A 24,217-nucleotide genomic window follows, 5' to 3' on the forward strand; every position below is an offset into this window, starting at 1 on the left:
GGTTAAAACAAGTTGTTGCTACATGCTTTGACAACCTCAGCTGCTTGACTCTTGCTGTATAATAGTGTATATAATAGTAGTAATTCTCTTCATTCTTGTGTATACGGTAATCACCGACCTGGGTGGAAGCCCTTGCCCCAAATGTTCCTTTAGTTCCTCCAGACTTCCAGAAAGAGCCGAAACAGCACAACAATATTCGATCGATAAATTTATTGACTTCCTATAATCAACACAAATACAGGTATTCGATATCTGCCTTAAAACCACATCAGCAAAGAGCAGAATCCAGTGTGGCCTAGGGTTCATAGGGTTCATAGGGTTCATACTCCTTCAAACTTTATTTATCAGACATGCAAAAGAAAAAAAAAAAAACCAAAGTGTGTGTGGGGGCTGTTTCAGGTTGGTGCAACCCTGAGACTTCTAGCTCTAATTTAAAACGGAGGGTAAAACATAAGAGTTTAAATGAAACACTCAGGTTGTACTGAGCTTAATGTCAAAATATGACATTTTGTTTATGTAAATATTATGAAATAGAGAAATGAGGCTTGCGGTTACTTAGAGATCGCAGACGCGTCGACAAGGTTTCCAGTGTGTGATTAATTGATTACAAAAAAAAGATTCAACTCGTGTAAACCAAACTGATAATCAATCAATCACTACCGAGTAATAATAAAGTAAGTTAAAGGAAGTCATGGAACATTGAATTTGATTTCTTTCTGTTTATTGTGGTTGCTGCGTTGTGCTGCTGCTGGTTTTACGACTACGAAACAGTAGCGTTAGTCGGATGCGCGTCTTAGTGCTCAGCGCTCGTAGAAATGAAGTGCTCACGCTCCTGAACTCTCTCATACCGTTTAAACAAACACTGTGACGTACTGTATTGTAGTAGAAGGCTTTGTATTTCCTCCTCTTGATATTTTACACAGAGCAGCTTTGCTTGGTTAATTAAGTGCGAACTACATCATTTAGTGTCATCCAGTCATCGTGCGGTTGTCGGATCAGAGCGTTTGTTTTTTTTTTCTTCCCTTTAACGATTGTCCAAAGATCGATGCGTCCTACGTCAGTATCTTCTAAAAAGGAAAGAGGTTTTAGAGTCAGGGATGTAGTTCAAGCTAACTCTAGTTTCAGCATTAAATACTTTCAAATACGTAAGGTGCTTACGTCAAGGCGCGTGCGTTATTGACACTGTCGAGTGATATACAGCACATTTTACTTAATTCCCTGAAAAGGCACTGAAGCAGATGAACTTGTGTGTGATCTAACGTCGTCGTTTAAAAAGGTCTGTATAAGCGGAGAGCAGATTTGGCAGAGAACAAAAAAAGTGTTTTATTATAATAAAAGCATTAAAAGTAAATTAAAGAGCACCTTATTCACAGTGAATAAAGATTGGGATGAGACAAAAGAACGGAAAAACACACCTGCTCCCGAAGGAGGATACGAGTTGTTTTTTTTGTTTGCAGAAATAAATAAATAAAAAAAAAGAAAGAGAACGGGATGGACTGATGGTGTGTGTGTGTGAGAGATTGCTGAACAATATTCACGTAACATTAGCGAGCCTAATCAGCATAGTAATGATCTGTTACACAAACCAGCTTGACGTTGCACGTTGAGATGTTTTTCTGTCCGTCGCTGTAGTTAGAGCAGAAATAAAACCACGTTTATTCGAAGGCAATCCGAGTTTATCCTGTCCAGATGGAGGGAAGGCCAAAAGAAACGGAGAGCCTGAAAGACGGACCGCTTCCTACTTGATGTCTTAAATAATTAAAAGTACAACGGAAATGGAACGAAAGGCCGACCCGAAGTTCTTTTTTTTTTGGTTTTAAGGCAGGCTACATTATAAGGATATATTCCGGAAGGAGCAGGAAAGGAAATGATAAAAATCAGTCACGTATTCCTTATCATCGGACACTGGCTCAAGTGTGTCGTCCGTCCTTCGTCCTACGATAGATCGCATGCTATGTGCTTGGTGACGATCCTCATTTTAAGCGTTCGATGAGTTCCTGTGTGAGACCCAGGTTAAGCAGCTGCATGGTCGAGAGCTGAGCTAGTTGAGGAAATGATTTCAGCAGTTTTTCCCAGCACAGCTCCAGCAGGCTTGGGACCTCCAGCCAGATCTTAAAGAGAGAGCCAGTCCTCTTGTTCTCGTGGATGCTCACTACGCCTCCGTGGATGTACATGCAGCCGGCCTAAAGGACCGACACCAGAGCGAGAGTTAGACAGTTGTGATTAGAGATCACGACTCGGCTCAACGGCGAACCTTTCTGATACGCTACATCTTCCCAGCAATGCAGCAGAATACCATCGAGCTATAAGAATAATAATATTTAAATAATAAATAAATCCACAATTTTTGTGTTTTATGGCGTCGTGCATGATCAGGGTCACGTTTGTTAACACGCGCAATTAATAATTCATCTGTAACTTGGATACTAACATTTTAAATCTGATCTAAAATCCCACCTAATTCTTACACTGATCCGGATTATCTTACTTTTTTTATTTTTGTCTGTCTGTGGTGATAAATTCTTCAATCTATCTATCTATCTATCTATCTATCTATCTATGTGGTGATAAATTCTTCTATCTATCTGTCTGTCTGTCTGTCTGTCTGTCATGTGGTGGTGATAAATTCTTCTATCTATCTATCTATCTATCTATCTGTCTGTCTGTCTGTCTGTCTGTCAGTCATGTGGTGGTGATAAATTCTTCTATCTATCTATCTATCTATCTATCATGTGGTGATAAATTATTCAATCTGTCGGTCTGTCTGTCATGTGGTGGTGATAGAAGAATTTATCTATCTATCTATCTGTCTGTCTTTCTGTCTGTCTGTCTGTCTGTCATGTGGTGGTGATAAATTCTTCTATCTATCTATCTATCTATCTATCTATCTATCTATCTATCTGTCTGTCTGTCTGTCTGTCTGTCTGTCTGTCTGTCTGTCATGTGGTGGTGATAAATTCTTCTATCTATCTATCTATCTATCTATCTATCTATCTATCTATCTATCTATCTATCCGTCTGTCTGTCTGTTTGTCTGTCTGTCTGTCTGTCATGTGGTGGTGATAAATTCTTCAATCTATCTATCTATCTATCTATCTATCTATCTATCTATCTATCTATCTATCTATCTATCTATCTATCTATCATGTGGTGATAATAAATTCTTCAATCTATCCATCATCTATCTATCTTTCTGTGTCTTGTCTATCTGTCTATTCATGTGGTGATAAATTCTTCTGTCCGTCTTAAAAAAACAACCTGATTCTGAGAGACACCTTCCATAAATGCTAACAAGAGTAAGACACTGCTTACAAGTCCAGAATATCTACCATTTTTACTTTACAGTAAGAAATTTGAAGGAAGGGGTTAAATATAATAAGAAAAAAACACTGCTTTGTGAACTGTGTGTGTGTGTGTGTGTGTGTGTGTGTGTGTGTGTTGCACTGACCGGTGTGACAGCAGCACAGTGAAAATACGCCGGCTCAGGCATCACCGCAGGTAGTTTATTCCACTGGAAGTTCTGCAGGCTGATCTTCCACAAATCGTCCAGGATCAACTCGCCGTTATAGCCTCCACATATAAATACGTCTTGGGGGGAAAAAGAGCAATCAATCAATAAAGACGCACGTATAGATCCGGCGCTAAATCTGCGTACGATTTTATCGCGGTAGGTCTCAAGTCGATGTATTAGGAAGTCATCGGTAGGTGTTCCTACTACTGGTTGCCATAGTAATAACAACGCTTATCACTTGGTGGTGCAGCTAGCGTTCTAAATCAGTTTACTTCGCCTCTTATACCCCTTTTCCACCGAAAAGTACCGGGTGCTGGTTCAGAGCTAGCACTGGTACTGGTTCAAAGTTGGTTCCACTGGTGAACCTTCTAAGAACCGGTTTGCCTTTCCATCGGTTAGAGAGCATCACAGAGTCGAGTCTGACGTCACTGTATACGTGTCACGTTACACAGCAACGTTAGTGCAGCAGCGACAAACACAAACACATCAACAATGACAGATGTTGCTTTACTGTTAATGCTCATGGCTTCGTGAACCTACATGTAATCTGTAATCTACGTGCAGCTCCATGTAATCTGTATAAACGGAGGTTGTAATCGAGAAAGTACATAACGTTATTTTATCATTAACACAGAAAAAAGTTAGCATTAGCATGTAGCTACCTACTATCATGTGTGATGATAACTGATCATATTGCGGTAAAGTAAAAGTGTATTAAACATTGGTATATTATCAAAGACACTAACAGTAGCCCCGCCCACAGCCCCGCCCACAGCCCCTGACACAAGCAGTTCTTAAGTCTAGACCAGCAACGTTTTGGTGCTACATAAGAACCACTTTTCCTGGTTCAGAGCCGGTGTTTTGGCTGTCAAAAAAGAAAGAACTGGTTCTAAATTAGGCTCCAAACCAGCACTCAAACTGCCCTCGGTGGAGAAGGGGCATAAAAGAACATTCTGCAGGATGGTCTGGTGTTTGTGTATCTGCATCATATCATATGAGATGATAGAGAAGCAGTGTGTGCTCTTGGTCACGGATCATGTGACCTCTCCTGACTTTGCACTGACACATATAGTCACCAAAGCTCGCTGTCACCAGGTCTGAGCGCAAACTAGCGATCTCTGGTCGCACTGACGCCGCAAGTCGCTGTATGTATGAAGGCAGCATGAAGCACGATCCACGCGAATGTGCCGCGACTCACCATTTTTTATCTGGACACAACTATGACATCTCCTGGGAGCTGGATAACCTGCCGGTAAGGGATAAAAAAAAGTGTCAGAAAACGTGCCACAAAATGACGGCAAACCCAAGAGATTTTAAATCGTACCTATTCGTCCGTGAGGTTTTGTTGTGATCTCCTCCCACGAGTTTGTCTCGAGGTTGTACGCGTGAATCTGAAAGGCAAGAAGAACAAATTTCAAAGCCATGACGTTTGGTTGAACGTTTGTAGACGCTGAGACAACAGATAAGCTGCTTTGCTGTACCTTGTCTAAAGGGTAGGATGTCCAAGAGGTTCCTCCTCCTAGGATGTATATCCTTTGTCCGTCGTGTGCTATCTCGTGTCTGTATCTGTTGGGAGACAAAGCTAGGGGTCAAACCTGTGCATAGTGTTTTGTTCTATTTAGTATATTGCTATAGAAGGTTCGCTGGTTATTGTGAATTCTGGAGGTCAGAGGTGACTCACCGCTCCTCCGGCAGGTCATCTGGAGGGTTGTTTGGTTTGAGGTGAATCCACTCACGTGTGGTGAGGTCCAGTCTGTGCAGATCTGTGCTGTAAATGTAGCCTGTCGTCCCTCCGAACACGTAAAGGAAGCCGTTTATGATGGCCATCGCCTGCACCAGAACAAAACGAAAAGATTTACTCGCCTTGCAATAAATAAAGCGGAAAACGATTTGGCGGATTTTCGGTTTCGTATCAGACGCGTTTACACGCATGTAGTGAGATGAGACGGTTTAACCTGCGACTGCAACGCATCGAGCGACGACGGCAACTTAATCAAACCGTTCAGAAGCTGTGTGAAACTTGAAATAAAGGAACAATTGCAAAAATAAATCTGCATAAAATTCTCACACACGCTGGATAAATGCGCTTCCGCTGATGTGCTGTATGTGAACCTACGACACAGCATTAAGCCGCCTTCACACTGCACACGACAAACGACCGCAGATAAACCGGAAGTCATTCATTTCCTATGGAGAGTCGCAAGGTCGCTGCGTGAGGTGCCGACCACCTGCGGATCCGTAATTTTCGGGTCCGATTTGAGCGTTGGATCCGTTAAAAAAATTGAACTTGTGCGACTACACCGCATCCGATATGCCGACCGGATGTGATGTATTCTAATGTTGTCCTATCAGGTTTGTGTGCGCGAGATGATAAGAATTATTGAAAAGTATTAATATTCATTCATTCATTCATTCATCTTCTACCGCTTATCCGAACTACCTCGGGTCACGGGGAGCCTGTGCCTATCTCAGGCGTCATTGGGCATCAAGGCAGGATACACCCTGGACGGAGTGCCAACCCATCGCAGGGCACACACACACACTCTCATTCACTCACGCAATCACACACTAGGGACAATTTTCCAGAGATGCCAATCAACCTACCATGCATGTCTTTGGACCGGGGGAGGAAACCGGAGTACCCGGAGGAAACCCCCGAGGCACGGGGAGAACATGCAAACTCCACACACACAAGGTGGAGGCGGGAATCGAACCCCGACCCTGGAGGTGTGAGGCGAACGTGCTAACCACTAAGCCACCGTGCCCCCCTAGTATTAATATTAACTTTAGTAATTTTTAAACTTTACCAAAAACAATCTTTTTGTTTTAAATACATTGTTATTGATAAAAAAGTAATACATTATTAATATTTATATTGTATTATTTTTAATGTTGTGTCCATGTTTCCTCAAAAATTATTCACGGTCTTTCTGGATTTATTGTTGTATTGATTGTTTGTATTTACTCCTTCATTAATTAATTCCTTCATTCACCACGATAGATGGAGGGAGAATACAGGCTCTTGCTTTTACTCTCTTTTACTGGAGACGCAAAGAAAACATTGCAAATCAGTGTGTATAAAACACCACCTGACTCGGAGAAAAAGTCTCGGTGAGTATCACCGTTTAGTGCAAGAGTTGCGCCTTAATGGAGAACTTTTTTTTCACGATCATCTAGTAATGGGTTTTCCGAGACCGCGAGAATTAACTTCTCTCCCATGTTGACGTCTACACGATTATATTGCATATTCCGTGCGACTGTCACTAGGGGGCGAAATCCGACAGTCGTGTCCGTTTGTCGTGTGCAGTGTGAAGGCGGATTTAGACCTTATGTCTCTGCGCGATTCGACTCCGGCACGACGAAACATCGTCTATGGCTACATTCTTACAAAATGAATGGTTCTTGATTGACTTTAGACAGAACCTTTAAGGGTTCCCCAAAACAGGACAACCTAAAAAGCTGTTTGTGACTCTTAAGCAGATTTGAGTATGAAAATAATCCCACAAGTTACAGCTTCAGGACCTTGATTTAGTACTGAACTGAGCACGATAATAAAGTGCTGGATCAAGTGCTATTTTAAAAAGTTTACTGCTAAATTAAAACGACTTCCCCGTAAATGTACACTATTAATGCAGCTAGGAATATTAATGCTCACAGTAACACTCTCAGACACGTGCTCTCTCTCTCACACTCACACACACACACACACACTCACCTGCCCGTATATTCGGTTGGGTTTCTTCCCTCTACAGTTAAGCAGCGACCACCTCTTGTATTTGACGTTGCAAACGTGAACGTCGTTCCCGTTGTTTTCTCCAAACGGGATTCCAGTGCCGCCAAACACAAGCAGGTTGTTCCCGTGCAAAACAGCTGGAAAAACATAACTCGTTAATCTCGTCCGTATGTGAGGTGTATGGCGTTAGACGAAGCTGTAGAATTACCTGACATGGAGGCCAACTCTGTAGGCATGTAGCCCTCTGTGCGGATTTGCTGCCACGTCCCTGTTGCGAAGTGATACCTCCAGAGCTCCCTGAAAAGAGGGTAATCCTCATTCTCTGAGCCACCTGACTCGTCAAAGTCGGGGTTGTAGCCACCAAACACGTATAAATTGGTGTTATCGGCGACGCATCGGTGTCCGCTCCGCGCTGGAGGGGCCCTGTGACCTGAGGAGACAGAGTTATAAAGTTTAGAGGACTGGAAATGCGTCTTGAATCTTAACGACCGTATTAGGTGATTACTTTCAGAGCTTCGGGAGCTGTTTGAAGGAAAAAGGTTTTAGATCGCAGGTTTGCCGTCGGAACAGATACGCGAGGCCACAGCGGCTCTGTTATTAACAGGGATAAGCACTCGGCAAAATAGAAGCGTCCTTCAGCAGTTTTGTGAAGGGGCTGAGTGGACAAAAAACAAACAAAGACGTTAGCTCGGGAAGGTTTGTTGTGAAGACGCTGTGGAATGAAGAGAAGTTGTGATCTCATTAGTCGCTGTAGTGAAAACGCGATATGGACTTATGACATGACGGACAAGGATGAGAAGTGGAACACGGATCAAAAATGAAGCTTGCTTCTATGAGCAAGTAACCACACCCTTGCAAATCATATAATATATATATATTATATGATTATAGATCTCAATTATAAAACAGGTGTGAGTACTTACACACTTAAATGCATACACACACATTCAAGGGAGGAGTGTTAAAAAAAAAAAATAAGAAAGAAAAGAAAACCCTGCTCCGGTCTGGCACTGCAACGGTAAAAGCCAAGCCGACAGAGTTCAAAAGAAAGATGGTCGGAGGGGGAGAAGCTCGCAGAGGTAGGTAGAAAATTCAACACCCTCCCACGAGTCTGGATTTCAGGATAAGTGGGGTTCAATTCAAGGGCTGGTGCTTTACCCACCTTCTCTTAAAAACCTGTTAGGGATCCGCAGGCTGGAGCAAGGCTGAGTGAGGATTCGGCGAGCCTGAAGCCAGCGAGCTTTCTTCTTAGAGCCTGTCACCACAATCATCGCAAATCAGACAGACAAACAACAACGCAGGACAATGAAAGAAAACAAACAGAACACACACACACACACACATACATACACACGACAACATGGGTCGTATATATCTGAGAAGGAACGGATCCGACTGGAACAGAAGACAGCTGATGAAAGGTTCAATACAGAATAAGAGCTCAATAAGGCACAGGGTGTAAGGCACAGCCTGTCTTCGCTCGAAAGCAAAGGACGATATATAACATCTGGTCCCAAAATACAGCACTGCGTTAAACAACAAAAGGAATCACAGATGACACACATCCATCATGTCAGCTGGATGTCACAGTCAATAATACTGCTGTAAGAAAGATGAAAATAAAATAAAAAACAACCCTATCATGACATGACAGCCTTAAACAATACAAATGAAGATGTTGAATTCTTGAATCTGACTGTTTAGAACATCCTGGTTATTTTTGTTTTTTACCACCGCCACATGGCTCGGACCGTAGTTCCAGCTGCTAATATAAAGGGACGTTTATGTTAAAGCGCTCACTTATGCTGTACCAGTTTCTTAGTAAACATGCAAACTGTTAAACAGTGTGAAACAGTCTTTCAGTGAGTTGAACATGGTATCTGTTGTCAGACATGTGGAACTAACACAATTCACACTGTGGTGTTAAACTGGAAAGCAGGGTGCAGCTCAGGCTACGTTCACATCACACTAAAGTGAGCCATTTGCTTGCTGCACCAAGCGATCTGCACCGTGACTGAGTAAGTAGCGTCGCCCTTTTAACCAGGATACCAGCAATGAGAAACGGTGTCGAGTGGTCAAAGCTGATCACCGTAGAATCGTGTGCATCGTCCTGATGATGATGTTCTTTTACAACTAACTGCCAACCTTCCTTTACTTTCTTAGCGGCACCGTTACATTCAAACCTACTGTTTAAACCTCAAAACTTCCATTTTGTATTTAGACTCCCAGACCCTTTTCACTATTTCATATGTGTGAGATCTTTCTCTCGTGATTCTGTTTATGTGTGCATCTGTATTTGTTTCAATTTATTTTAATATTAACAATTATAAATAAGTTACTTATATTCACTCATCTCCAACAGGTTTATTTTATGTATTAACATTCTCTCTCTCCCTCTTGCTCTCTCTGTCCGTCCGTCTCTGTCCGTCCGTCTCTGTCCGTCCGTCTCTGTCCGTCCGTCTCTGTCCGTCCGTCCGTCTCTGTCCGTCCGATCGTCTCTCTCTGTCCTTCTGTCCGTCTCTCTCTGTCCGTCTCTCTCTGTCCGTCTCTCTCTGTCCGTTTGTCTCTCTCTCTCTGTCCGTCTGTCTGTCTGTCTCTCTCTCTCTCTGTCTGTCTGTCTGCGTTCAACTTAACTCCGAAGTAGGAAGTTAGGAACAGAGGGAAATCCATTAAAGCTTGCATTCTCCAAGTCCCACTGCTGGCCCCCTGAGCAAGGCCCTTAACTTAATTGCTCAGTTGAATAAAATGAGATAAAAATATAAGTCACCCCTGCATAAGGGCAACTTCAAAATGCTGTAATTTGTAATTGAACTGGGTGCTTTCTGAAAAGAGACGTTTTTCCTTCTAATATTAATCAGAGACCAGAACTTCCAAGTTACACATTTTAATCGAATGCAGCAAATGTACTGGCACCTTCAATACACTGTTGCCTTTCATAAAGTGAGGAAGACAAGTATCAACAACACAAATACTAATTGTTTTTATTTCCTTTTTAGGTACATGTCGAGAAATTCCTCTAGACCGTCTTATGTTCTCTCTGACAAACAAACAAACCATAGCAAAAGAGAAGGCACTTCCTTTAGATTATTATCCTTTCTTCTCGGTTTGTTTAGCAACAAGGAAACGAAATGGAGGACACGATGCATAATAAATTCAACAATGGTTATATGGAAGATGTATTAGAGGTGTAAACGCGATATGTTAAGATACGATTTTGATATTTGAAAATGTAACTAAATCTGTGATAATAAGATATGATTGGATTTTAGTAGACTGGGATCAATTGTACAGAATCAGAGAAAGATAACCTTTTAAATCATCTGATCACCTCTAACACCTCTATTACATACATGAAATGTTTAACTATAATTAAACATAACGGTTTTATTTTCCCAACAACCATTTTCATGACTAAAATGAACATTTAGGGAGAGAGAGAGAGAGAGAGAGAGAGAGAGAAAGAGAGAGAGAGAGAGAAAGAGACAGAGAGGAGAGAGAGAGAGAGAAGAGAGAGGAGAGAGAGCGAGAGAAGAGAGAGGACAGAGAGACAGAGACGAGAGAGAGAGAATGTTAATACATAAAATAAACCTGTTGGAGATGAGTGAATATAAGTAACTTATTTATAATTATTAATATTAAAATAAATCTAAACAAATACAGATATAAAAGTAAACGCTTGAGCGCACACAAACAGAATCGCTAGCTAACCAAATTTACCTGTATAGCGACTACTAACTTACTACACACCAACTAGTGAATTTGTTATTGACATTTACTAACAAATCACACACTCACGCACATTATATATATATATATATATATATATACGTATATGTATATATATGTATATATATATGTATATGTATATATATATATACACACTGAAGTCCCATTGATTTTAGCTAGTCAAATGAGCTAACATAAGATAGTTAGCTAGCAACAACAACCCAAAAATAACTAGCCGCACAGCTAATTTAGCTAACATATGCTAAAGCTAATTGACAAGAGTAAAGGTTGTTTTAATCGTAGTGCAACATCACCATGAGAGAAATACAAGATAGTTATGATATGATATATGATAGTAACATGAGATAGTTAGCTAGCAACAACCCAAAAAATAATTAGCCACACAGCTAATTTAGCTAACATATGCCAAAGCTAATTTACCACAACATTAAGTGTAACATCACCATGAGAGAAATACAAGATAGTTATATAATATGATAGTAACATAAGATAGTTAGCTAGCAACAACAACCCTAAAATAATTAGACACACAGCTAATTTAGCTAACATATGCTAAAGCTAATTTACCACGACATTAAGTGTAACGGTTGTTTTAATCGTAGTGCAACATGAGATAAATACAAGATAGTTATGATATGATAGTAACATAAGATAGTTAGCTAGCAACAACAACCCAAAAATAACTAGCAACACGGCTAATTTAGCTAACATATGCTAAAGCTAATTGACATTAAGAGTAAAGTTTGTTTTAATCGTAGTGCAACATCACCATGAGATAAATACAAGATAGTTATGATATGATCATAGTAACATGAGATAGTTAGCTAGCAACAACAACCCAAAAATAACTAGCCACACAGCTAATTTAGCTAACATATGCTAAAGCTAATTTACCACAACATTAAGCGTAACATCACCATGAGAGAAATAAAAGCCAGCTCGACTTGACTTTATGCGCTGTTGTATATAATTTCGACATTTTTATTTGTAGTGTAGTTTGTTTTTTTCTGCACTGACCTGCCACTCGGAGAGGAGGACTCCCTGACAGCTTCTCAAATTTATTCAGCTGCTCCAGGCTCTGTGCGTCCTCTGAGGCCGACATGTTTGGAAAGGACTAAATCAAACCATCGAATAGGTTTTAACTAAAACATAAAAAAACACTTTCTTTATGTGCAAAACAATGCATTAGAAACAATAACACTTCCCATTCTTCACGGGTTTCTGTCCATCCGCTACGGCTTGGTGGTGAAGGCAGAAATTAGTGTTTCCAATATGGCCAAAGAAACGAGTCGGGGGGACTTTTAAATTTTTCAAAATAAAGGGTTTGTATTGACGTGATACGATAAAATTGAATAAATAAAAAAAGCAGTTTAATGCGACACAGTACTGATGAATTATCCTTGCGTGAAAGGACAGATAATGTCTCAAAATATTGAACAAATGTTAAAACAAAACAATATCCAAGAAGTGAAAGTAAAAGGTAAAAGTTCGAATATTGCATATAGAATATTTTTCCCTTTCCTAAATTATGATATTCTTATGACACAGACAGTCAAAAAAACAGCATTTCACCTGTGTGGTTGTGTAAGTGAACAATAAAATAAATCATTTTTTTATATGTCTTTTACTTCGATATGAACTTTTACCAGCTGGCGGCGCTACAGAGCCCCAAATAGCAGCACAAACAGCACAAGAACAGTTTCTTCCCCCAGACAATCTAGCTCATGAACAGTTAAATGTTCCCCTATAACGCAATAACAATGTACAATAATCTTATATTTATTTGTTACCACCTTCATCTTAGTACATCCCTGCATCTTATTCTATTTTATTCCATTTATATTTTATTCCATTTGCATCTATAGCACAACCGTACAAATAATTAATTTATATATATTTTTTATTTATAATAAATGTATTTATTTTATAATTTATTTATTTTTATTTGTTTTATAATTTATTTATCTCTTATAAAATTATTTCTTTATTTATATTCTTATCTTACTTTTATTGTCTGTGTTGTTGTCTCTGTGTACTGGAAGTTTATGACACTAAAACAAATTCCTTACTTGCTTACTTGCAAATAAAGCTCTTTCTGATTCTGATTCTGATTCTGGTTCTGGTCTATGATACATTGAGTCATAGTCAAGGCCCAGTACAGTACATTCGAGTTTTTCACGGCAACATTTACTTTCGCACCATGTCTTCATGAAGCTCTGTGCTTTGTGCACAGGGGCATTGTCATGCTGGGACAGTGTTTGTGGTTCTTAATTTCACTAAAATTGTATTGTTACTCTACAACAAACAAAGACTTTCTATACAGTTTGGAAACAAATCACATACAAGCCTGATGGTCAAGGGGGCACATACTTTTGGCCGTTTAGTGTAGTTGGGTGAAATGACATTATTTTCTCCATTGTGTCACGCATAGGACTATTTATCCACTATTTGGAGACACACACCCAGTATTTGGAAAAACATTTGAAAGGGTTTACGTGAGGACTGAACGAATGTAATTAGATTTTTCCTTTAAACTGATCTTCACAGTACATTAAGCAACAAATGTAGTTGAAACTATTAATTTCCTTTAAATTTGTCTTCTCAAAAGGTTTTGCTTTGGACTCTGCTGATAGCTTTCCCAGAACATAAACATAAAACAAAAGATTATTATAAAGAATAATATAAAGATTAATAGAATACAAAATTTAAGATTAATATTAGATATATTTAAATGTTTGTATTTATCCCCAATGAGCAAGTCTGAGGTGACTCAGTTGACTGTGGGGAGGAAAAACTCCCTTAGATGGTAAAGGAAGAAACCTTGAGAGGAACCAGACACAAAGGGGAACCTCATCCTCATATGGGTGACACTGGAGGGTGTGATTATAAATATTCAGTCTGATAAATGTTGTATGGATGAGGAAATTGTTGTCCTCAAAGACCACATGGAGTTGGTGTCTCCTCTTTAGTATCATAGAGTCTAACTGGAGCTGGAAGATCTCTAGATGCCTCAGGATCCTCACAGAGTCGCGCTCGTCTCAGTGGAGGTCCAAAATCTTCATGACAAGGAAGACAATCAGAGCTGGTACAATTTTTGGATGCCTCGGGATGGGAGGAATGAGAGAAGCAGTGGAGAGGGATTAATGTAGCTGCTGTTCATAATATTAGTAAGCAGTTTGTATCATTTGGTCAGATGTATTAGAGCACAAGATTATGGGATGTATTATGAGTAAACCTGACTAAAGAGATACATTTTTAATCTACATTTAAACTGGGAAAGAATAATATAAGTAGTATTTCTGTCTTATCGGAGTTTAACAACAGAAAATTACAGGTCATCCAATCTTTTATCACTTTAACACACTGTTAATTTAGACAATTTAGATATTTTATCTGGTTTTGATGAGATATACAACTGTGTATCTTCAGCATAACAATGGAAACTAATCAAATACCTTCTAATGATGTTCCCTAAGGGAAGCATGTATATTGAAAAAAGCAGAGGTCCTAGAACTGAACCTTGAGGCACCCCATAATTAACTGGTAATGAACTAGAGGATTCGCTATTTAATTCAACAGAATGGTATCGATCAGACAGGTAGGATCTAAACCAACTTAAAGCCTGTCCCTGAATACCTGTGTAATGTTGTACGCGATCTAGGAGAATGTTGTGATCTATAGTGTCGAATGCAGCACTAAGGTCAAGTAGAACTAATAGTGACACGCAGTCTTGGTACGAAGCAAGAACAAGTCATTTGTAACTTTAACAAGTGCAGTTTCTGTGCTATGATGGGGCCTGAAACCTGACTGAAACTTCAAATATATTGTTCTCCTGTAAGAAGGAGCTCAGTTGAACAGACACAACCTTTTCTAGTATTTTAGACATAAACAAAAGGTTTGTAACAGGTCTGTAATTTGATAGTTCATTATGATCTAAATTAGGTTTCTTAATGAGTGGCCTAATAACTGCCAACCTGAAGGATTTAGGGACATTAGGGACATAACAAGGAGGTAATAACATTAAGAATAATAATATTATGGTCGGAATAATAGTTCTATGTGACAAGTCGATAACGTGGTGAGACACGGTTAGTCTGTTCTATACAGAAGGTAGTGTGTACATTATGAGGTAATGGTCGATGACGATGAGTTGGTTTAGTAGTGTTTATTTTAAACCCAAAATCTTTTGTGACGTGACATACAGCTAAGTACGGTGACCCATATTCAGAATTCGTGCTCTGCATTTAACCCATCCAAAGTGCGCACACACAGCAGTGAACACACACACACACCGTGAACACACACCCGGAGCAGTGGGCAGCCATTTATGCTGCGGCGCCCGGGGAGCAGTTGGGGGGGTTCGGTGCCTTGCTCAAGGGCACCTCAGTCGTGGTATTGCCGGCCTGAGACTCGAACCCACAACCTTAGGGTTAGGAGTCAAACTCTCTAACCATTAGGCCGTGACTTCCCCCGAAAAGAGTTTAGTAGGTCCATAAATGTGAGTCCTAAAGCATCGTTTGTATCGTCAACGTGAATGTTAAAATCTCCTACAATTAACACTTTATTAAAATTAACCAATAGGTCTGAAATAACAGGACAATGTTATTTCAGGCCCCTCAGACCTATTGGTTAATTTTAATAAAGTGTTAATTGTAGGAGATTTTAACATTAACCAATCAGGATAGACTCATTTAGACCAATTTAATTGTTTGGTTTACGCCAAATATTTACGTTATCAAGTGATCTAATGTTCAGAAGCTCAAACTTTAGGAACTGTTTTTGTTTGTTTCTTTGGCATTTTTCTGGTCTAATTAGGGTAAGTTTATTTAGAGAACTTCTCATGCATTTACTTTTTGATGGGAACAGACACAGTTTCTATAGGACAGGTCACTGCTAACAGCTTAACCTTTTCAAATGTCAATTAAATGCCAGTGACGAGGGAAATATTAGCTTGTTATATATCCGAATTGCAACCAAATATAACACTTAATACAAACATTTTTTTTTTGGAATTTTATTTTTATGATTATCAGAAGATATTTATTCTCCTTAATAATGGAAATCTGGAATTCTTTTTTTATGTTCTCTGAAAAGCAGCTAAATGAATAAATTAATAAATAAATTATTTTCAAAGCCAATAATGTGCAGTGAAGGACATTTTCAACTAAAACGTACAAGGAATGCTACATATACGTATTTTTCCACCAGTGAGTCACTTCCTGTGTCTATGTGAAGCGTGTAGAAGATCTCGGTGTGCTCCTCATACAGAACATTTCAAACTCATTTATTTGTATTCTCTAGTTTGTTGTTTCAGTTCAGTAATGCGGACTGACGTAAGACACGGGATCCAGATATAAGACACATCAGTAGGAGATCCAGATGAAAGCTGAACCATTGCAATACAGAATGTCAGACTTATCTGAAGGATCTCGAGAACTTTATCTTGGTGACCATCCTAAATGCTGTGAGATAGAAATCCAGCGAAGGAAGCAAAATCTTGGGAATTTGTTGGGAAATCAACAGGATCCCAATGCAGCACAAAGCTCAAGACTGATGATGAAGCATTTCTCCTTCACTATCAAACTCATTATCATTCCAAAAATGTCCAGCAGAAGAAAACAATAAAAGATTTCATCTGAAAAGAATCAGAAGATTATTTATGATCTAATCCTGCTTAAAAAAAATCACCATCTGCCACTTTATTTAAAATGGTGTCTAATTACAGAAAATGTGTTATTAATTAATTAATGCAGATCATTATGGGTGTCTATACACTAACTGGCCACTTTATTAGGAACACTAACACGTTATTATGCTAACATTGTCTAGAGCCTCATTTAACTCTTCTAACAGCCTCAAATCCTAGCGAAAGACACCGGAAACGTTCGTTTGAGCACATGGTCGATGTCCATTTCTGTTATCTCCACTTAATTTAACGTGTACAGTGTAGAGTGTAGATTGTATACAGGAACATAACAGCCAATATGCTTTATATTATATTACATTAAATTATATTGTATTATTGTGGGTGCACGGTGGCTTAGTGGTTAGCACGTTTGCCTCACACCTCCAGGGTTGGGGTTCGATTCCCGCCTCCGCCTTGTGTGTGTGGAGTTTGCATGTTCTCTCCGTGCCTCGGGGGTTTCCTCCGGGTACTCCGGTTTCCTCCCCCGGTCCAAAGACATGCATGGTAGGTTGATTGGCATCTCTGGAAAATTGTCCGTAGTGTGTGATTGTGTGAATGAGTGTGTGTGTGTGTGTGCCCTGTGATGGGTTGACACTCCGTCCAGGGTGTATCCTGCCTTGATGCCTGATGACGCCTGAGATAGGCACAGGCTCCCCGTGACCCGGGGTAGTTCGGATAAGCAGTAGAAAATGAGTGAGAGAGTGAGTGTATTATTGTTTCTATAGGAACAACACTAACCCTTTTTTGAAGCTCCTATGCATGCTGACATACTGTACGAACACCTTCTTAGCATGTTAGAGTTCATTCATTCATAAGACACGAAGTTACGATATTGATTGTTCACAGAATGCATTATAAGTAGTCTTGATTTTTATTATTCGTACATCGTCATCATCATCATCATTCATTTTCTGAGTTCGTTTCGAAGATGATTATAAGCACTATGACTTCTTGATTAAACAGTTTATGATAGCATTATAATCAGTGCTATAAGCTCTAATGGCTTCTTATAGCTAGAGTTTGTTTTTGTGCTTGTTTCAGACAGAAATTCTGGATTTTTTTTGTGTGTGTGTTTATTTTATTTTTTTGTGGAAAACTCTGCTAGCAGTGAAGACAGATACTGTATGTAATGACTTTCTATGACAGCTTTACTTACGCTCCACACGTGAATGAAACAAAGCACGTCTTAGCCCAAATCTGCAGAACATCTGCGTTTGGTTTAGATTGTTTTGAACGATTTTAAAGCTCCTCCGAACATTGTGGGATTTTTCACAAACAAAATCTGAAATACTGCAGGGACTGAATATAATGCCTCATGGATACCTTATAACATGTTAAGAAGTCATTAGACTTCACAGGAAATGTTTTTCTCTGAAACAATTTACAAAGGAAAGCTTTATAAAAAACCTTCGCTGTTATGTTGATATGGTGAAATTTTCTGTAAGGAGTCTCCAGTATCAGTAAGAGTCAAAGGTGAAGCTGTGAGATTCGCCGTGTTTTCGGAAACTTCGTTAATAAACGTCTTAGTAACTTCGAGAAATTGTTTCGTAGACAGTCCACAATATGAGAGTTGTAAATAAAGCTAGAAATTGATTTATTTTTAAGTAATTAAAAAACGGTTAGTGACGGCAAATTAACTTAAGAGAAAAAAAAACATTCATGGATGTTGTAGTTCTTTTCCCTTTACAGTGTTTCAATCCTTCCATAATAAACTGTGAAATAAAATTTGTAAAAGTGTGGAAACGTTTGTACGTGGATTTATCTCGGATCTTCTACGTTCTCGATATCGTGCTCAAAGACGTGGACACATTTATTACATCCGTACTCTCCTTCCAGAAGTCTAAGATCAGGCAACCAGAACCTCCTCTCTGTTCCCTGTTCAAGACTCAAGCGTAGAGGGGATCGAGCTTTCTCAGTAATTGGGCCGCAGCTTTGGAATGATTTGCCAATAGAATTATTATCACCCTCTCTGTCCCTCTTTAAGTCCCTTTTAAAAACGCATCTCTTTTCCTCGGCATTTCTATAGTTTTCCTTTTCATTCTCTTCTTACTGTTTCTAATTGTTCTATTATTGCTTGTTTTAGTGCTTTAGTGTGTATTTTTGCATTGTTTAATTCTATTTCGCTTTTTATTATTTCTCCTCCAGTCTTAATATCATTTTTTAATTTTTCTATGTATTTTTTTATTAACACTTGTTATTGTACAGCACTTTGCTCAGTCCTGTGGCTGTTTTAAATGTGCTTTATAAATAAAGTGAACTGAACTGAACACAAAAGACACGTTCTGGAACCAAGACACATTTTTCATAATAAAGTTTATTCTATTTTACAAATAGTATTTTGTCCTTGACTGCAAAATAGGAATGCATTATATTTACATACACAGGTATACAATTAATTATAACAAAGTTAGAGAAGCTCGCCTTTCCGCCCGTCTCACTTCTCCTCCTCCTCTTCCTCCTCCTCTTTCTCCTGTTAGGATAGTTCTGTTATCTCTCAGTCCGATATGGAAATAGTAAAAGTCTTTTCTAACGGGGTTTCTGAAACACCTGCTATAACACTGAGCTAGAAGGACATTTTTAAGTCTTGTTTAAGGTGGAAGCTTTATCAGGTCCGTTACAGACAGACAGACAGACAGACAGACAGACAGAAAGACAGACAGACGGCTGGGGCTTCACCCAACCGCACGTGGCAGTACGTAAAAGGTGTACAGGAAACAGAACACAGGCAGGCGTATCACGGAGGCAGTCGCTTCCTTTAAAAACAAAAAAAAACGAGTCACTTTTTTGAGTAAATACTGAAAGTGGTAGTAGACTGACAGTTAAGCCGAATCCTGTCCTCGCTTCAGATTTAAAGAAGGACGAACCGCCATCTTGGACGATCTACACGCCTTCTTCGACACTTCGAATTTTTGGTAAAGCTGGACCGCTTCCTGTCTGATATTTTTACTTCAGGACAACAGAAAAACTCGTGCCTATGAAACTCAGCCTCCTGATACCCCTGTGTGTGTGTTTGTGTGTGTGTTAGCATCATATACGTGAGCGATTTAAAGTCCGGAGCTTGACATTAAAACAGGAAAGAAACGAATTATCGAGGCAAACGAAAGGTCACTACATTTCTAGGCAAAAGGCAATCAGGATCTCGAATATTTACATTCATCTGGTGCTTTATTAGTTCTCTCACTACACCCCGGAGGAAAACAAACAAACAAAAACAAACTAAATCGGATTAGCGCGCTAATGTGAACGGACAAACCTTATCATGTAAAAATATCCTGAATTTTATTCAAAAATACAAAAAAACAAACAAACAAACAAAAAAACAAACAACTCATTATAGATTTTCGAATCAAACTTAAACAAATGATTATAAATAAACTTTTAAGCCTTATTGTTTGGACATTTTCACTCATTTCAGACTTTGCTTTATTGTCAATTAACATCAATTTATTTTAAAGAAGCCAAATTATCTACAATAATAAAAACACGTATTAATTACAAGCTTGAAACAAGTAAGAATGTTTCAGGCTTTTCTTTTTTTTTCTTTTTTTTTTTTTTTTTTGCGTCTTTAGGCTGTTTTCACACTGTTTTCTTTGGCTGGTATAAAAATACTAACCATAGCAAAAGCTCCTCCCAGTTCTAGCTAGCGTCAACTACGTAAAACTCTCCTTGGTGGATTCTGGGGATTAGTGATTAGTTTGGTGTAAATCTGGTGGTGCGACTTCACTGTAAAGGAACATCTTAAACCTTTCGATTCTCTGTCGGAAAAACTGTCGTATTCTCTCACTTTTCTCAGCATCTTGTCCTTTAGGTCTCTTTAGCTTTGTCCTGTTGGTTAAAAAAAAATGTCCGAACCTCTTTCAGCCTTGGAAGGTTCACCACAACCCATAAAACCTAAGCGGCAGTGCTTTGGTATTTTTATTTCTTTATTTCTTTATTTCTTTATTTGAATACAAAATGGCTGCTTCTTGTAGGATTCCATCAGCATTTGTGGAGAAAAAAAACAAAACAAAACATCGAGTGTGAAATCAGCCTGAAGAATTACACGTTTGTATGAAAGATTCACTGAAGAACCTTGACACAAACGTGAAAATATCTGATATTCATTCTGTATTATGTATCATTTGAATTTTTTTATTTTTTTTATTTTTTTTAAATTGAAGTACATTATCTTTTTTTTCTCTCTCATTGTGAAGCACCACCACCATTAAAAAAAAAAAAAAAAAAAAAAAAAAAAACACCTAAAAAAATAAAATAAAAATAATAAAAATATATCAGTAAACAGTCCTGGTCAGAAAACAGACGTGAGATGTAGTTTTAAAAAAAAAAAAAAAAAAAAAAGGTGCGTTTGCATGTTTTTCGCGGTGCAGCAGTAACAGTATCAGTTTATTGTGCAGCTGTTCAACGTGAACACGAACGATAACGGCTAAACAATCTACCTGAGGGACTGCGACGTTTCTTCATGACGGATGATTCGCTGACGTGACATCTAACCGCTGGTCATCTAAACAAAGTCGTATTTTTTTTTTTTTTTTTTTTCTTTTTCTTCTTCTTAATCTTCGGAAATTCCTAGTAGTATCAGATAAATAGCTTGGATTGCAAGGCAGTTTCATTTCATAACATCCAAATAGGTCAACATGCAGAGGGTATAATATACTATACTCGAATACGGTATCGATCTTATCGTCAGTATTATAACTGTTTATTTAACACTTTCACGAAAACATGAGGATGACCTGCAGAGTCGGATAAAGTTTCCACCTTAACAGGAGTTGCGGCTTTAGATGGACGAATCGTTTTTTTTTTCTTCTTCTTCTTCTTCTTCTTCTTCTTCTTCATCTCCCTGTCTTCTTCCGAGCAAAAAGAAAGAAAGAAAGAAAGAAAAAAAAAAAACACATCCACATCATCGTTTTAGCAAGGCTCGATTTTTCGAAGGTTCCGTCGTCCTTGTTGTCGTTGTTTATTTTTTTTCCTTTTATTCGTTTTTAATCAAGTTTAAATCGAAGTACATGCGCTTAAAAAAAAGCCGATAAAGTACCCGAAGGTGGATTTCCACACGATGGGTTCAAATCACCACATGGAGCACGCTGTCAAGGCAAACGAAAGGTCAAAAGTCAGAGGCTGAAGGACAGAACGGTGCTTCAGAGGTGTGGTGTCTGTATCAGTGTCACTTGTCTTTTGTCATTTTTTTTTTTTTACTCCCGCCAAAGAAGAAGTGTCTGCTTTACACACGCTTCCTCACGTGTACAAACAAAGTCCTGTCTCAGCGAGGATTATGTTTTTTTTTTTTTTTTTTTTTACAGATAGCAGACGGACCTTTGGTTGAGTGTCCGGGTTTCTGCCACCTTAAAAAGTCCATCGTCACTTCAGTCCCTTCGTCATCTCCTTTGGTTATTCTTTTTTTTTTTTTTTTTTTTTTTTGCTTCTTTTTCTTTTTCCTCAATGCGTGTAATTTGTGGAACTGCAAACTCTGTGGCAGTGAACGACTCGTTTCTTGTCCGTCCCCGTATCGGTGACTAATTCTAGTAAAGGTCAGGAATCTGAGGCAGCTACAGAACGTGTGCTTGTTTTTAAGAGGACGATGAAGCTTGAACCTCAGCCACAAAAAGCCGAGAGGAAGCCCTCACAGCTGGACTAAGGTGTGTGTGTGCATGTGTGTGTCTGTGTGTGTGTGTGTGTGTTTGTGTGTGTGCTTTCAGAGGCGATTCATCAGTCCTGTAGTGTTTTTTTCCTCGTGCTCGTTTCCTTAACAAAGGTCCGGTTTCTTTCTGTGCCACAGACACTCGGCGTCCCAGACGTGCCACGAGCTCCATTTTCACAAGCGTGTCTTTTCATTTTCCGTCTTGTAAACTCAGTGGACTTCAAGTTTTTTTTTTTCTGGACTTACAACATGCCAAAAGTGTGTCCTTTTATTGGTTCGGTACTACAATTAGACTCTATAATTAGACTCGTAGTGTCACACACAACCTTAGTCGATAAAATGAGAACAGCAACATTGTGGATGTGACACTTCGCTTAACAGCTATCGTTTTTAAAGGCAACATAAATGTAACTTTTTTAATTTTTTTTTATTTTCCCTAGGGAAGGAGAGACGATTTCGCAGGCAGCACATCCAAATTCCCCCCACCCCCAAAAAAACCCCAAAAAAAACCCTGACCATCCCTCCCTCCCACCCTGTTGCATGGTTGGTAACGTAACACAAAGGTCTCCGGCTCCTTGGCCCGTTTCTAGTCGTCTAGGAAGCAGAGCTTTAACATGATGCGGATTCTTGGTTGTTTGATAGATAGGAAGTTTGCGAGAAAACAGAAGATGTACAGGTGCTCAGGCACGGCTCGGTTTTTTTTTTTTTTCCCTCTAGTTTTCTGACGGCGGTCCCAGTGCGCTCTGGGAAACGTGGACCTCAGCTCTCCAGGCTCATGAAGGCGACCACCTGTTCCAGCTTGAAGGCCAGTCTCTGTTTCCTGGCGCTGTCGTCCTCCTCCAGAGCGCACACAATCTGCCGGGAAGATCAGAGTCCGCGTCAGTCACACAAACGAAAAAAAACCCAACAACTTGCCAAATTCCCCCCTAAACGTCATCCATACAGAAAAACATTTGTTTAAATTCTCATTTGTAAGAAACAAAGCTGTGAGCGTGCCAACTGAACGCCCCAGTGTTGGATTAACACCTCAAGTGTTGCATTAACACCTACAGTGTTCGTTTACATCCAGCTGGATGTAAGAAGGAGCCAATGAGATGCTGGGGATTTTGCTAAACACATAGCGCACGGTGAAGAGCTTGCTATTTAACCCTCGTTAACTGGAACGGATGAAATCTAGCTGCATAACATAACCTCGTGTAACGACGCAATCAACCGTTTAGATAAGAGGGAGACACTTTGAGAGGAATAAAGGGTTAGTTTGGAAGATTATAGATACTTCCTCATTGCGGATACATTACTGAACACGTCCTGCATTGATATATCTCCTTAAATCTGCTTTGGGACAAAATGTTAACATTTGTTTAGATCCGCCGTGACACGTGGTGGTGGTGCTGGTATCGTTAGCATCCTCAACATGATGCTACCACCACCATGCTTCACTGTGTGGATGTTGTTAGCACTAACCGCTTGCTCAGTTATACCATTTTTAATCAATGGCATGATGCCTTGTTAAAACTAAATAACAGGACAGAGTATGAAGTAGATGAGATGTCTCCAAGCTGTTAGCACGTTAGCCTTAGGCTTAGTGGTTAGCACGTTCGCCTCACACCTCCAGGGCTGGGGGTTCGATTCCCGCCTCCACCTTGTGTGTGTGGAGTTTGCATGTTCTCCCTGTGCCTCGGGGGTTTCCTCCGGGTACTCCGGTTTCCTCCCCTGGTCCAAAGACATGCATGGTAGGTTGATTGGCATCTCTGGAAAATTGTCCGTAGTGTGTGATTGTGTGAGTGAATGAGAGTGTGTGTGTGCCCTGTGATGGGTTGGCACTCCGTCCAGGGTGTATCCTGCCTTGATGCCCGATGACGCCTGCGGCAGTGACCCGAGGTAGTTCGGATAAGCGGTAGA

At 39.5% G+C, this 24,217-nt stretch overlaps 2 protein-coding genes across 3 annotated transcripts in view; both read right to left on the minus strand.

The window, feature by feature from the left end:
* Positions 1–195: 195 nt before the first annotated feature.
* Positions 196–12,267, minus strand: klhdc10 (kelch domain containing 10). 2 transcript variants are annotated; one of them, XM_060889666.1, is made up of 10 exons: positions 12,009–12,267; positions 8,407–8,499; positions 7,453–7,674; positions 7,227–7,381; positions 5,193–5,341; positions 4,993–5,077; positions 4,836–4,902; positions 4,710–4,757; positions 3,449–3,588; positions 196–2,183 (listed from the first exon to the last, which is right to left on the minus strand). In XM_060889666.1, exons 1-10 carry the CDS (start codon positions 12,091–12,093, stop codon positions 1,974–1,976), a joined length of 1,254 nt encoding a protein of 417 aa, XP_060745649.1. In that variant the 5' UTR covers positions 12,094–12,267; the 3' UTR covers positions 196–1,973. The 2 variants fall into 2 exon arrangements, with proteins under 2 accessions (XP_060745649.1, XP_060745650.1); XM_060889667.1 differs by lacking the exon at positions 8,407–8,499.
* Positions 12,268–23,032: 10,765 nt separating this feature from the next.
* Positions 23,033–24,217, minus strand: part of plxna4 (plexin A4) — a 328,266-nt gene continuing 327,081 nt past the window's right edge. Inside the window, exon 32 of the mRNA XM_060890039.1 lies at positions 23,033–23,170. Coding sequence (XP_060746022.1) covers positions 23,075–23,170 — 96 coding nt within the window. The 3' untranslated portion in view covers positions 23,033–23,074. The remainder of the gene's footprint in view (positions 23,171–24,217) is intronic.

The sequence above is a fragment of the Tachysurus vachellii genome, chromosome 16, assembly GCF_030014155.1.
Source record: "Tachysurus vachellii isolate PV-2020 chromosome 16, HZAU_Pvac_v1, whole genome shotgun sequence".
In the NCBI taxonomy this organism is placed as follows: domain Eukaryota; kingdom Metazoa; phylum Chordata; class Actinopteri; order Siluriformes; family Bagridae; genus Tachysurus; species Tachysurus vachellii.

Excerpts from the sequence above, each read along its gene's own strand:
- klhdc10 (XM_060889666.1), bottom strand. The coding sequence starts at position 12,093 with ATGTCGGCCTCAGAGGACGCACAGAGCCTGGAGCAGCTGAATAAATTT. Across the intron at positions 5,342-7,226 it reads CCAACCGAATATACGGGCAG|GCGATGGCCATCATAAACGG; the intron begins GTGAGTGTGTGT and ends GTTCTGGTGCAG. Across the intron at positions 2,184-3,448 it reads ACTGTGCTGCTGTCACACCG|GCCGGCTGCATGTACATCCA; the intron begins GTCAGTGCAACA and ends TCGGTCCTTTAG.